The sequence below is a fragment of the Triticum urartu genome, unplaced genomic scaffold (assembly GCF_003073215.2).
Source record: "Triticum urartu cultivar G1812 unplaced genomic scaffold, Tu2.1 TuUngrouped_contig_5413, whole genome shotgun sequence".
Lineage (NCBI taxonomy): Eukaryota > Viridiplantae > Streptophyta > Magnoliopsida > Poales > Poaceae > Triticum > Triticum urartu.
The window spans coordinates 11,783-26,155 of NW_024116087.1; the positions used below are offsets into that span (position 1 = coordinate 11,783).

General features: G+C 47.7%; 1 protein-coding gene across 1 annotated transcript; it reads right to left on the reverse strand.

Moving 5' to 3' along the window:
* Window positions 1–3,504: 3,504 nt before the first annotated feature.
* LOC125529188 (WAT1-related protein At1g25270-like) lies at window positions 3,505–7,257 on the reverse strand. The gene is made up of 3 exons (XM_048693600.1): window positions 6,741–7,257; window positions 5,860–5,922; window positions 3,505–4,667 (listed from the first exon to the last, which is right to left on the reverse strand). Exons 1-3 carry the CDS (start codon window positions 6,920–6,922, stop codon window positions 3,767–3,769), a joined length of 1,146 nt encoding a protein of 381 aa, XP_048549557.1. The 5' UTR covers window positions 6,923–7,257; the 3' UTR covers window positions 3,505–3,766.
* Window positions 7,258–14,373: the final 7,116 nt, after the last annotated feature.

Consider the following 14,373-nt stretch of genomic DNA (forward strand, 5'->3'; position numbering starts at 1 on the left):
TCAAGGTGAGGTTCGGCGGCGTGGGTCGTGTGCGGGCAGCGTGGCTGGGCACTCTCCACGGCGAATTCGAGGTGCTGCGCATGGCGGAGGACGACACGCTGGACGCGTTCGCTGGCAAGCTCGATGGCATGGCGGCGCGCTTCGCGGGTCTCGGATCGACGCTGGAGGACGCCGCGCTGGTGAAGAAGCTGCTCGACTCCGTGCCGGACCGCCTGTACGCGGTGGTGGACAGGATCGAGCAGTTCTGCGACGTGTCGACGATGGCGTTCGAGGAAGTGCTAGGCCGTCTGAAGGCGTTCGATGAACGACTGCAATGACGTGGACAGGCGGGCGATGAGCGGGCTGATGGCCAGCTCATGTACACTGCGGCGCGGTGGCGGGCGTGGGAGCGGCAGCATGGTGGAGCTCGGGACAACGACGACGACAGTAGGAGCGTGACGGTGGGCAACGGCGGCGTCGAGGACGACGGGCTCCTCTGAGCCACGGCTTAGGAGGAGTGTGTTGGGCTAATAAGCCGTGGCGACGCGTCGAGCGCGCCCGGCGCGTGTATGGGCGCGCGCTGTGTGTGTTGGACGCAGCGGTGTAGTGTGTGTGCATGTGGGTGCAGCACAGGCGTGTCCGTGCGGGTTTGCACCGTGTGCGTGTGACTAGGTCTAGGTTGTTGGCGAGTCGCGTGGCGTGATCGAGGGTGCTGCCATTGGAGCTCGCCATGGGCCGCGCGCATCGGAGCACGACGCGGGCACGAACAGAGGGGGCAAAGCGCGAGCGATCGGGAGGGAGTGGAGGCATGGGTTCGTGCCCGGTGCGCTGGCTCGTGTATAAAGGCCACGCAAAGGCCGTTGTAACATCTGTGGAGTGAGCTCAAGTTCGTGCTCGAGGGGAAACAAGCCATCTGTGCGGCGGGCGTTCGTGTGCCAGAACTCCACCATGTCCCCTTTCTCCTCGTGTTTTCTTCTTCCTCATTTCGGTTTGGGCTTGGTTGAGGTGACAGAAAGAGAGAGGTATGCAAGGGGGAGAGCTAGGGTAGGGTTTTGCAACAACAGATTTAACCGAGTCCTAACCACCCAACAAAAGAGCGCAACTACGATTCTCCCAATTACTACTAGTTTGACCGGTAGTACAGTCTATCTCCATCGTGACCAATAAAGTTGTAACAAATCTTGGACTAGTTCATCTCGTCGATTGCTGGTCCTGTATTCCCGCTCCGATGCTGACAGCGCCGCTGACGGTGTCGTGTTGTCCAGTTGTTGCTGCGGCAGGGGCGTGGGAGGAGGATCATGACGGTGCACGATGATGTCGATCTGCGGCAGCTCGGTTCCAGCGGCGCGGGCCTTGGCTGGATCGTTCTCCGTGGCCTCACGGCCTTTTCCCCAGAGCATGGAGTAGAGGCCCATCACGATGAGAACATCGCCAAGCACGCTGCCGAGGTGCAGCTCCTCACCGAGCAGCAGCAAGCTGGGCACGGCCACCACGACCATCATCATGGGGTTGAAGACGGATGCGAGCTGAGCTCCAAGGCCGTCGCCGGCGCGCTCATCTGAAGCGCGAGGCCTTCACAAGCGCCGTGTACCCGGGAGGACCATGCTGCTCTGTATGGCCATAAGAACTTCAGTAGTGGACTCACAGCTCTCGCACTCGGACTCGTCTGTAGACTACTCGTGCAGGGTGGAGAATGGATCAAGGATGGGCTTGTCGTGCTCGAGCACCGCCATCTGAAAAGTTGCAGCCTGAAGGGCCATAGCTTGCCAGAGCCAGCGCTGGAGCCACGAGCGCACCGAACGCTTGCGGCGGCGGCCAGCGGGAAGTAAGGGTGCCTCGCGGTATGGGACTAATGGTTGTCAGAGAAGGACTCGTAGGATGACACGCGGAAGGGCGCCGTGCCCCGGACGGGTAGCGACTCCATGTCCAGCAGCAACGCTACCTGGAGCCATGCCGAATGTTTGGCGATGAAGCTAGGCACTGAATCGGATATCGCAGCCGAGAATCATGATGATGATGATGATGAAAATTCCACCTGCGCTGGATACTGCTAGACGCGCAGCCCCACAGTGGGTGCCAAATCTCGAGGCAACGAATTTGACAGTGAGTACTAGGTGTACGAACAGGAGCTGAACCTAGCTACGGCACAGGTGTAACACTCGGATTTACGAGCTCACGCCCGACTCGGAGAGGTAGTAGGTCTACGTCTCGAGCTATGGATGTGTGTTTTTCTCTGGGGGTGTATGATTACAGTAGGTTGCGAAACCTTGTCCACTCGCTAGAAGGCGTCTTATATAGAGTGTGTCGTCCCCATTAAGGCCACGTTACAAGGGAGATACAAAGGAAAGTTAATACACGCGTTACTGGTAGCTGCAGCTATAACTACACTTCAAGTCCAACATGAAGCCCCTCGAACATTGCAGCTCCCACGTCGCCTCTCCACCTTCTATATCCGAGTGATGCCAGTGAGGCCGATTGGAAGGAAGACGTCCAAGTGGTTGGACCATATCCGAGTGGATATCTAGGAGTGAACATCCAAATGTGCTGTGGTCCGGAGACCCTCGAAAGATGGAATGGGGTCCTAGGTGGACCTCAGATGTCATGTCTATGACCCTACCCTTAGTAGGTGACCCCATCACTAGCAATCATGAGTGTGGACTTGACCAACATGTCTCTGAACACAAGAAGTTGGATCGAGAGGCGGCAAAAGGAGATGTTCGGCCAAGACAGCAAGAACTAGGAAGGGCTTGACCCTGGACTATGGCCGTTCTTTTTGAAGACGGGCAAGTGTACCGGCCGATGGCTTTGTTGCCGACAAGAAAACTTGGGGGTTCTTCATTTGAAAGGTTGGCAAGGGTACCGACCGCTGGCTTTGTTGCCAGCGAGAGAACTTGGGGGTTGATCATTTTACACACTGACATATGTGTGTCGGCCGCCGGCTTTGATGCCAACATGAACTATGGCCGCGGTTGCAAAACTTCATTCGCAAAATATTTCAGGCGGGTGGACGAGATGCTTCCGCACGTTGAGTGCACGGCCAACGTATCCAGAAAACGGCCGAACGTCACCCATTGCCCTACCCAAACAAACAAAATTCGAAGAAATCATACGTCTGTTTGGGGTCGTGCATTGGAGCTGGCCTTATAACAAATACATTATATTGTTTATAATACTCCCTTCATACCAAATACATGGCATATACACTGAGTCAAAAAGTGAATGCTTTCTAACTTGGACCAAATATATAGATGAAATTGTTTATCTTTATATTTTTGTATATTTTGATATTGATTTGGTATTGTTTATCTTTATATTTTTGTATGTATGCTTGATCAAACTTAGAAGCATTGATTTTTTGACTCAGTTTATATGCCATGAATTTGGAGACAGAGGGAGTAACATCTTATATTATGGGACCGGGGTAGTACATTCTACCAAGTTGTAAAATGGAGTTGATTTCTCGTGTAAAAGGATTTTGTGTCCGAAATTTATTGGTTTGTCTCCATTCATCTCATCCCGCTGAAGTTCCTTGTACTACATCCTTCCCTCCTCTATCTTCACATTTGAGCACCAACAGAATCAGAGAGGCCACTCCTTCTAACTACGCTAGATCTAACCGAGTCCTATCCACCCAACAAACGAGCTCAACTACTGACTCTCCCAATTGCGACAAGTTCCACCGGTACAGTCTCTGTCCATCCTTTCCTGACAAATAAAAAAGTAACAAATCTTGGGCCAGTTCATCTCTTCGATCGCTGGTCCTCTTCCTGCATGCCTGCTCCGATTTTTACCGCGCCGGCCCCGGCTCCGTGCTCTGCTGCTGTGGCGTGGGAGGAGGATCATGGCGATGCACGACGATGTCGATGTGCGGCAGCTCGGTGCCGGAGGCGTGGGCCTTGGCGGGCTCGTTCTCCGCCGCCTCGCGGCCTTTTCCCCAGAGCACGGAGTAGAGGCCCGTCACGATGAGAACGGCGCCGAGCACGCTGCCGAGGTGCAGCTCCTCGCCGAGCAGCAGCGAGCTGAGCACGGCCACCACCACCAGCATCATGGGGTTGAAGACGGACGCGAAGAGGGGGCCCCGGCGCTTGACGCACCAGGAGAGCACCACGAGCATGACCCCTGAGGCGACAACGCCGGTGTAGAGGACGGCGAGTAGGCGGACGCCGGAGGAGAGGCGCCACTGGATGAGGTCCCGGTCGAAGCAGAGCGCGAATGCGGCGGACTGGAGCGCGCTCATGGCGCACATGAGGGCCGTGGTGGAGTAGTGGAACGGGTACTCCCGGCTGAGCCTGGCCTGCAGGATGAGCCAGAGCGCATAAAAGAAGCAGCTGCCGGTGCAGAGCAGGCAGCCCATGGCACGGTTGCCGCTGTCCGGGTGAAGGGAGGAGGGGGGCTGGTCCTCGTGTTGGTGCCGGGCGGCGAGCTGGGCGGCGAGGTTGATGTGGGTGGGAGGCCAAGGGGTGACCTGGGCGCCCTTGTAGAAGGTGAGGAGCATGGCGCCGCCGACGCCAAGCATGGTGCCGGTGACCTTGGCCTGGCCGGCGAGGGTGCGGATGGCGAGGCGCTCGTAGCGGAAGAGCACGGCGAGCACGAAGGTGATGGCCGGGATGAGGTTGGTCATGGCGGAGGCGAAGGTCGCGGACGTGAGCTTCATGCCGGAGATGTAGAGGTTCTGCGCCAGCGAGCCCCTGCATGAAACATATTGCAACCAGTCAATACCGATACGGACGTGTATATTGTACATTTGCATATATGATGAGAATGTATCGATCGATCTCGTGCGCTCTATATATCGCGTCATGCACATGCAACGCCGCATCAACGCAACGTAATCAGTCACACGTACTACGCATTTTTGTCGTAGGTACGTATACGGTAGGTGCACGACACATGTCGTACGTACATACACGTGTCCATCTTCTTCATCGTGACCATTAATGGCGGAGTACACCTAGGGACGTGCAACGTGGGTGACGACGGGTTGAAAATTCTGGACGAGACGAGCTAGGCGATGAAGCTGCAGAAAAAGTAGAGTCCAAGAAACCTCACAATGGAATGTAAGTTGACGTACGTACATACACCATGCCATTCCATTGGAAAGAAGGTGGCGTGTTTATACGGGCATCGTGTGAGCATTCGACACGACGACGATGCATGGCCATCGAGGTGGCTCTGGCTCCATTGGGAAAGCATGCAACGCGGTGCTACTGTAGCTAGCTATAGGCGTGCGTGCATGCATGCATGGATACGCAAGTCAAGGAGGACATAAATGCGCGCGCCGGGCGGCCGGGCGTACGTGGCTGCATGCAGACCCATAGGTGGCTCCATCGGTGCAATTGTAAGCAGTTGAGCACGCGCATGCGTGGGTAGGGTGATGGATGGAGTTGACAAAGCAAGTATCAGGGGCAGCACGAGGACGACGATGTTCACAGACGACTAGCTCCATGCACGGTTTGTAAAGTGAGTGGACTGGACGTACGTGGAGTTTGTACTACTTTGTTTGGCAGGCAAAACTAAAGCTAGCGGCAGGGGATTCCATCGGGCCGGATCAGTTGGTTGTGCCTAACTAATCATACATCATGTGCTGGATAGATGGAAAAGGAAGGTAAAGTGTTGGCCGCCGGCGAGCACCCCGTGACGCATCCACCGGCCGGGCGGTTGACCTTGCATTGGGAGGGTATTATTCACCGTTGCATTGAGCCCCTAGCTACATGCATGTGTGCATCATTGCAAAAAGCAGCGTCGCACCTAAATTCCGGCAGCCATGCCAATCGGATCTGACCTTTTGCTCTCCTTCTCAATCGTCGTGGGAAGTGCAGTGAAAAGCATAGTAAAATGAAACAACAACAACAAGAACAATTTAATTAAATTGGAGCTTACCCACAGAGTCCGCAGACGAAGGAGAGCAGCAGGACTCGCCAAGTCACCTTGGTTCTTTTCTTCCTGCTCAAAACAAATAAAGCAGCAGGGAATTAGTTAATCCAATACACAGGCATGCAAGTATGTAGTTTGTCAAAAAAAACATGTAATTTTGTTTTGGGTATCAAAAAAATCATGTACTCTACTCGTTAATCTTTTTTTGGCAAACTGCTGTACTCGTTAATCAGGTAGCATGCATATGGAGAGTGCTTATAGAATGATGATAATAAAGTGAAGCATCTGCAAACGTACGGATAACATACTCCGGAAGCACATATCAATATATTGTACTCTACTTTCTGAATTCCTTTTCCAACGACGGAATATAATAGGAGAAGGAAGCTATATAGACCGTAGCTTTTTCACAAAGCTCTCCTTTTTTTTGCTAGACTAGAAACAATGGGGCGTCCGGCCGGGTCAACACAACGGGCAGGGAACATCGGAAAACATGGAGAAAGAGCGAGACAAGGACATGCATGCATGCATGCATGCATGCACTGGCTCAATTAATTGGTTTCTTGAGAGAATGAAACTACTTGACCCAACACACACACACAAAAAGGCAAGAACACTAATGATTCCTCGATGCTCTAATGATTTTTAGTCAAAGAAGCTCACCTCAAACTAGTATATTTACAGTTCAGTATACTCCAATAGTTAGTAGTAGTACTAACAACCGAATGAAAAATAAGCATTGTGATGATGTGTGTGCACCTTCTAGATGCTTCGGAATATAATGCACGCATGCAAGCATGCATATGTGTGCGATCGAGTAAATTTAGTGCAAGGGGTATTTTGATCTTGGGAAAGGATCAAATGGAGGGAGGAGCTAGGTAAGGTACCTCTCGACGAAGTATGCGATGGGCGAGAGGACGGCGGAGGCGAAGAGGAAGCGGTAGGCGACGAGGACCCGCATGTCCATGCCGTCGCTCACGGCCAGCTTGTAGAAGATGTTGACGCCGGCGAACACAAACTGCACCACCACCATCGCCGCCACCGGCTTCATCCCATCCATCACGCCCATTCCCTCCTCCTCCTCTGCTTTTGTCTGCTTTATATTATCCCCTCGATTGGTTGACAGGATATGCCGGGATGATTAATTGGACGATCGACGACGGTCGAGGTGATGGAGGTCGAAGAGGCCGGCGGGCGGACGGAGATGGGGCGAGATGATGGGAGATGACGGCTGGCCGGGGAGACTGGACGGTCGACGACGACGGCTCGATTAGCTGGCTGACGCGTTAGGCTGTTGCTGTGGTTTGGGGCCGGAGAGGCGGTGGAGGGAGGCGAGGTGGGCGGTGGCGGTGGAGGAGGCGAGATGAGCACTCCTAGTGCATGCCGCGGGTACATATATAGGCAGCAGCGGGAGGAGCTGAGCCTGAGAGCGAGCTAACGGAAGGGGCGAGTGGAAACAGGAGGAGGAAGCACACCACGATTGTCTCTCTATCTCTCTTCCTTTCTCGTGCGTGCAGCTGGCAGCCTGGCATCTCAAGAAGCTTCTCCCTCAAACCGCGCGAGCTACAGTAATCACTGACGTCAGCACGCCGCCACGTCAGCAGAGCATGTTTTTAATTCCATTCACCGGCGCTTTTGAATGAATATCTATGGGAATCATTCAGTGTTTTTTCTTCTTCCGTCAGTGGGAATTGTTATCCAGTTAATTACACATGGATTTGCCAGGACGATGCTGCAGGTGGGCAAGTCCGCGAAGGTCCGCGTTGTCGGTTTCCCATGTAAACTGGATCATGGTTTTCGACAAGCGAGGATTTCTCCCCGGCGATGAATTAAAAAAAACTAATTGATGCTTCTTCAATAAATCTGTTGATACCAAAATGATCGATGCAGATGGATGCATCTTCCCCTCAAAAGAAAAAGGCTAATACTAGATGGATGCACTCTTTATGGGCACGTCTGCATGCATCCCTAGGCTTGATCATGTCTCAATCAGTCGACATTTTGTCTCAAGTTTTACCGATCCTACAAAGCGCTTTCGAAAAACTGCAAGTTCACTTTTCGAAAATTGACCTAGACTTACGAAAATATCAATTGACCAAGAATTCTTTCCGCCTTACAAATTTCCTTGTTTGAACGAAGTATCTACCACATACGAGTTCTGCCTTTTCATAAAGAGATAGAAATAAATATAGCACTTGGCTATATGGGTATAATTGCCTCAAATTTTCTCAAACTACATTGCCTTGTAGATTCGACCGCATCACATCATAATTTGCAAACACTTCATCCGGTCTGGCATGTTGACATATAATGTGCTGCCTAGTCTCTTCCATTAGATCGGTCTTTTGGTTGCATTGGCTAGAGCATGCACTTCTACATGGTATCAAAGCCAAAAGGTTTTGAGTTCAAGACCCTGCCAACGCAGTATTAAATAAAAACGATTCTGCAGCCTACATCGATCCCACGTCTAAGGACTAAAATTGCCTAGATGTGAGGGAGAGTGTACGTGAGGGAGAGTGTTGAAATATATTGCCCACCTCCCTCCATCAGTTCGGACTTTGGGATGAGTTGGTTGAAGCATGAATTCAATATGGTATCAGAGCCAAGAGGTCTTGAGTTCAAAACCCGGCTGGCACAATTATATTGCAACCCACTTTCGGTCCACGTTTAGGCCCGAGGGAGCCACACGTGAGGGGGAGTGTTGACGTATAATGTGCTGCCTACATGGCATATGCTGGCAACATGTTCAGGGTTGTGAGGCAGAACCAAAGCAGTTCTCTGCCATTTTAGCTACATGCAATTGGAGATTATGATGGAGCCAAAGTTCACGATATTGATCAAAGGAGCGGTTAGGGGTTGATGCTAGTGAGGGATTGGGACATCTGCGCCTCAAGAGAGAGAGAGAGAGAGAGAGAGAGAGAGGAGCAAGGGGACCGACAGAGAGGTGATAACTATCATATTTTGATTTAAAGACCTTTCGCTAAATATAAGTCATCTGAGACTCCTACTATGTCTCCATGTCTTGATTCTCGTATCGATGAGAGGAATCTACATCATATGAGACGGCTAAAACCATCAAGAAACTCTTAAAGAAACTTCTGCCACCTATACATGTACACCGGAAGGACCTGGAAAATACATAGGTGATCTCGGTGCGCCTCCCGCCATAACGTACGCACACGTGGCAGAAAGTGGAAGAACGAATCACGCTTGTTCGCTTCGCCTTTTTCTTATGCATGCGGAATTGAGTTGTGCGGCGCACATACCATGCTGATGGAAGGAGAGGCAGAAAAGTTGTCCATTTATACGTAGGTTGTTTGATTTGTATGACTGAATTTATAAAGTTGTCAGTTTTTGTCTCGTTTGCACTATATATTTTTATTGATCCAAACCTATTAAAACTCTTGGTTTGTTTGTTTATGTTGCAATGGACGCAACCTATAGGATTTCGGTGGACATTTGTTGATAATCACCTGTATGGTCACAATCCCTGTTTAAGTATGAAATTCAGGTAGATCGATGCAATCTAGCATCCTTGAAATTCTAGTGATCATATAGAAAGAAATGCCAAGATATATATTATGGAAAGAAAGAAATACAGTTGTGTTCCTTCTTTTTCACGCGTACATCCAAGTTTGCCACGCGTGGATCTAATAGAAGCTATAGGGGGCAGCTGGGATGAGCATGCATACGCAGACGTGATAAGTCCTGCCTTGTAGTTGAAGCGGTGTGCAAGCCCTCCTAGCCACGGGCCTGCTCGTTCCCAATGCAAATGCATGGCCGCAACCACTGAAATACTCCAGAGTCTTGTACCCAATGGCCGTGCCAAATTTTGAAACTACATCTCTTGGAACACGTGGATTGAATGTTTAGTAAAACTGGTAGGAGACTTTCATTATTAGAGTATTGAAATACTGCTAATAATGCGTGAAACATAGGAACTGATTCCCATAGGACGCAAAAGCACATAAAAATTTCAAATGTGCCGCGGGTGTCTTTTTATGAAAAGGAGGATGACCCCAGCCTCTCCATCAAGCAATGCATACAATCATCCTTTATTATATTATTCAACAAAGTGTGACAAAACCAATACATGGGTCAACCCAAGGCCACCCTCACAGCGATCTATGTTGCTACACATAGTCGTTTGATGATGTGCCCCGATCTCACGCCAACACCCATGATCTAATCCGGTGGCCTCACCAATCCATCCCATGGCAAGCCGAGAGCACCACCCGATCTAGGAGACCCGCAACGCGGCTGGAGTTGTATACCCAAATTAAAAGAAGGAATCATAATTTTAACCTGGGTTTGCTACCTTCCAAGATTCCTAAATGCAATTCAGTGGAATCTCAAATGAAATACAGGATATCTGCCTTTGTTCCAAATGGCATCATTTTTTTCCAAACAGAAATTCTATCATCTAAATTTATGTGCTTTTTCTTTCTTCCAAACGAGACTTAAGTTGAACGAAACATAAATCTTGAAAAGTATCATCTGGATGTCACGCACGGATCATAGGTCCAAATTGTAAAGAAGAAAGCATGAGCTCTTACCTTACGTTTTGGTTTCTTCCGAATATCTATATACAATATCTTTACCTAATAATAAAGCAAATGGAGTTTCTTTCGTCCGTCATGGCATTTTTCAGAAAAATCCTTCTATTTCAGAGAATTCAACCCGCAGTCCTGTTTTAAATTAAAACGATTCATTATTTTCGTATTTTACACAAAAGTCCATGTCTTTTCTTAAAATCAACCCGCCGTCCGGATTTAAGTCACACCCGAACCGTTATTTTATATTTTTCGAAAATCCCCCTGATGTTTTAGGTAATTCATCCACGGACCATATTTAATTCAAACAAATGCTTTTTAAAATTATCCATATCTTTTAAACCGTAACTCCGATTTGAACATGTTATATATGAAATTTGATTAGAAAAATATGTAGAATATGAATATGAGATTATTTTTACCTGTTAAGTATTTTTAAATATTATTTTGGAATATATTTGAGTCAAACCAAATGATTTTCTAAATTATCTGTATCTTTTAAACCGTAACTTTGATTTGAACATATTATATATGAAATTTTATTAGAAAAATGTGTGGAATCTAAATATGATGTTAATTTTACCTGTTAAATATTTTTAAAATATTGTTATGGAAGCAAACTTATAATTTACAGCGCAAGATCTGTTTTTTCATACCGGCAGTAATCCAGATTGCAAATAAACACCCCGCTATAACCATATAGGGAAAATAAAACATCGATAACTACACATGCATACCTCTGAAAAATATCGCAGGAAAAAACAACAGATTTCTCATCGCGAGTGAGAGAGAGAGAGAGAGGGAAGGAGGGAGGAGAGAGGGAGAGAGAGACGTCTTAGAATTAATCATATTCAACACACATTTTTTGTTGTTTTGTGTGAACAACGAGGCCATCGCCGGCAAGGGTGAGAAGGATGATAAGCGGCAACACAAATATGATGTCTCACAAAAATAAAGAAGATGGACATATTGTGGTCTTGAGTGATGGTTGTTGAATTAAGAGCGTGTGTTATGTTTTCTCTCCCGTTGCAACGCACGGGCTCTTTTGCTAGTACTATTCATTGGAATTCAAAAGAAATATAATATATCTGCCTATGTTCCAACTTCCAAAATGGCATCAAACAAAAATGTCTATAAAAGTGAAACCCTGTAAAATTTACATTTTTCCAAATAATAGTTATTCTAAGACAAAGATGCATGCATGCGAACGCCGCCAGCTGCTCTGTTTGCACTTTGCACCTCCTCCATATAGTATCAGTAAAGCAAATTGGAAGGAAAAAGTATTCCTCAAGTTCCAGTCAACTGTGTCGTCATACTTTAGAGAGAGAAGGACCATAGCCCATGAGGACCTAGAGTATATAAGAGTTTTGAAAATCTGAAACAACATAAAGATACTTAAAGTAAAAAAAAAACTAAACGCTTTGAATTGATAGAGCATGCACTCCAAACAAGGGAAAAAAAATCTTAGTAATTGACCATGCATATAGACCACCGACCGAAGCTTCCTAGGCACTCAACGTCTCAGCCAAATCTGAAGCTCATAGTGTATTTAAGATATTTGTGTGCTTAATACTCAATCTTGCACTAGTTAAAAATGGAATATATATGCAATATGCAAGCTCCTTTACCCTTTTTTTAGAATGGAGTACTTTGTTTGCTTTAATCCCTTTTGATTGATGGCTCTTGTTGATACCCGGCCCATTGAGCTCAGCTAAAATAACACAGTCATCATATATTCCACTAGTCATGCATCGCAGAAAAGGGCCGGATTATTGCGATGGTACGTGAAGCACTAGTTGATACTAGCCCCCTTTAAGCAATGCCCACATGCATCCTCGGTTGCGATTACCTAATTAACAAGAAGGTTCCCTGCTAATGATAACTAACTAAAATCAAATGTGCCACCGTACATGCAAAGCAGTCTATATCTTGGACTAGTATAAGGATGAGTCGAGTCAGCTAACTGTAAAATCTCAACCTTGTCTGTTCCAGCCCAATCACACTCCTTCATTTTTTCTCCTTGCTAATTAATTAACTAGTTTGATTGACTTGTGGCCAACCATGCATTGCAGTGCTGCTGGCTCTTTCCAACTTGACGAAAAAAGCAACAAGCAAGACGAGACGAGTCTGGTCTCGTGCTGTTGGTGCATGCAAAGCTGGCTATTTAATTTGGAGGGCCTAATAAAAATAGAAGCACAACGTTGTCTGCTTACCTCGCATGATCTTTAATTGATCTTTTTTCATCCCCCTTTAATCTTTCTCCTAATTTGATGTTGCTACTACTTTGATCAGTTTGCTCCCCCAAAAATTCCAAGCATTATATTGCAGCTTGCATGCACTTTATAACACTTTTTTCAAATTTAACGAAAAGGCAACAACGCGCCAGACGAGCGAGAGTCTTTGGCTGCAAATGTCACATCGTGTTTCACATGTGTGCTTGACAAGTCCACATCCAGTAGGAGTACTTCCAGTAAGCCAATTAAGCTGGGAGCTGCATGCCTAAGAGATATATGCTACTAGTAGAGTAGTACAAATAAGCTAGCCCTAGTGCTGCCGAATTTCCAGGCTTGATGAGTGGAAGAAAGATGCCAAGCTACTTGTAAGCCACTCGATCGATGTGATGCATCAAGCAAGCACTAGACTGAGCAAGGTGCGGGGCCAAAGCAATGCAGCTTTGGGCTCAACTTAGCTTGGCCTTGGATGCCCTACAAATTAGCTAGCTAGACAGGTAGATACCTTTGCTTGCTGAAAGAACAGAAAAGAAAAGCAAAGCAAAGCGGTAGCAGCAGCACACACGCTATTTCCAAATTTAAGGACTGGTCATAACAATAGTTTGTCTCCGCTACTAGATATATATGCCACTAATATGGCATAAACCGTGCCACCTGACGGACGGACGGACGAAACTGGGTGGGCGGCGTTGTAGCGTACTATGCTAGATAGAGCGGCCGATCGGTCTGGTCCGTGATCTGTGCTTGCTTGCAAGAGCTTAATCTGAACGCGTCTTTTCCTTGTCTGGGATGGCCGATTAGATGCTGCAACTGAAAGATTTGCAGCTGCATTATTCTACCTAGCAGCATGAAGCATGCATGTTACCCTCAAAATAGTTGGCCGATCTGTCTGTATAAAGTGACACGCATACATGTCTCTGTGCATTGAATAGCATGCTCGTACAAATTTGTTGCTAAGTCTTACCGATTATCTGGATCAGAAAAGCGCATGCATGCATGCAAGATATATACTGCATCATCCAGCTAGCTAGTGATGGAGTTGGGTATGCGTCTATCAGCGCCAGGGTTACCATCTCGATCCGTTGATCCAGCTAGCCATCGAGCTGTCAAAGCCAGCCAGCAGATCAACTCGATCGATCCATCGTTTCATTTCACCACCAGCGAGGTACGTGGCTCAGCAAGGGCAAGAAAATTTCTCAAAGGGAAACGACCACTGCCTCTGTAATGCATGTACTACTAGTTCGTAGTGTCTGTATGTGCAATCGGTAATAATTAGTTAATGGAAGAAAGAAAAGACCGGTCACATCAGGGCCACTAGCTAGGACGGCATAATAATCAAGAATCCTCTACTTTTCGCCGTCTCAAAGATGCAGAGCAAACCGAGGCACAACGCAATGCACTTCCACATATATATGCACCATAAATCACACAAAGTAGGAAAGGCACTTGTCGAATAATAGTTCACCATACCAGCTAAACTAATCTGATCAGAGACCAAAGCAGCAAAAACACAGGTCCGCAAGCACATGTGAAAATAGCTAGGTGATTAACCATACCAACTAGACCATCTGTGCCTAGCAATTAGCAGAAGAACGCTAGTAGACAAGCGCATGCCAAATAGCTAGGTAATTAGTAACCATACCAACCAGACCATATTATCAGAAACAAGAAGAGCGAAAAAGGAAATACACGCACAATAAAAGACGTTCCCTGTAGCTGCTAATTAATTAAATTAG

Coding starts and splice junctions, on each gene's coding strand:
- LOC125529188 (XM_048693600.1), bottom strand. CDS start 6,922: ATGGGCGTGATGGATGGGATGAAGCCGGTGGCGGCGATGGTGGTGGTG. Junction 5,923..6,740: donor ATCGCATACTTCGTCGAGAG/GTACCTTACCTA, acceptor TGTTTTGAGCAG/GAAGAAAAGAACCAAGGTGA. Junction 4,668..5,859: donor TTCGTCTGCGGACTCTGTGG/GTAAGCTCCAAT, acceptor TGTTTCATGCAG/GGGCTCGCTGGCGCAGAACC.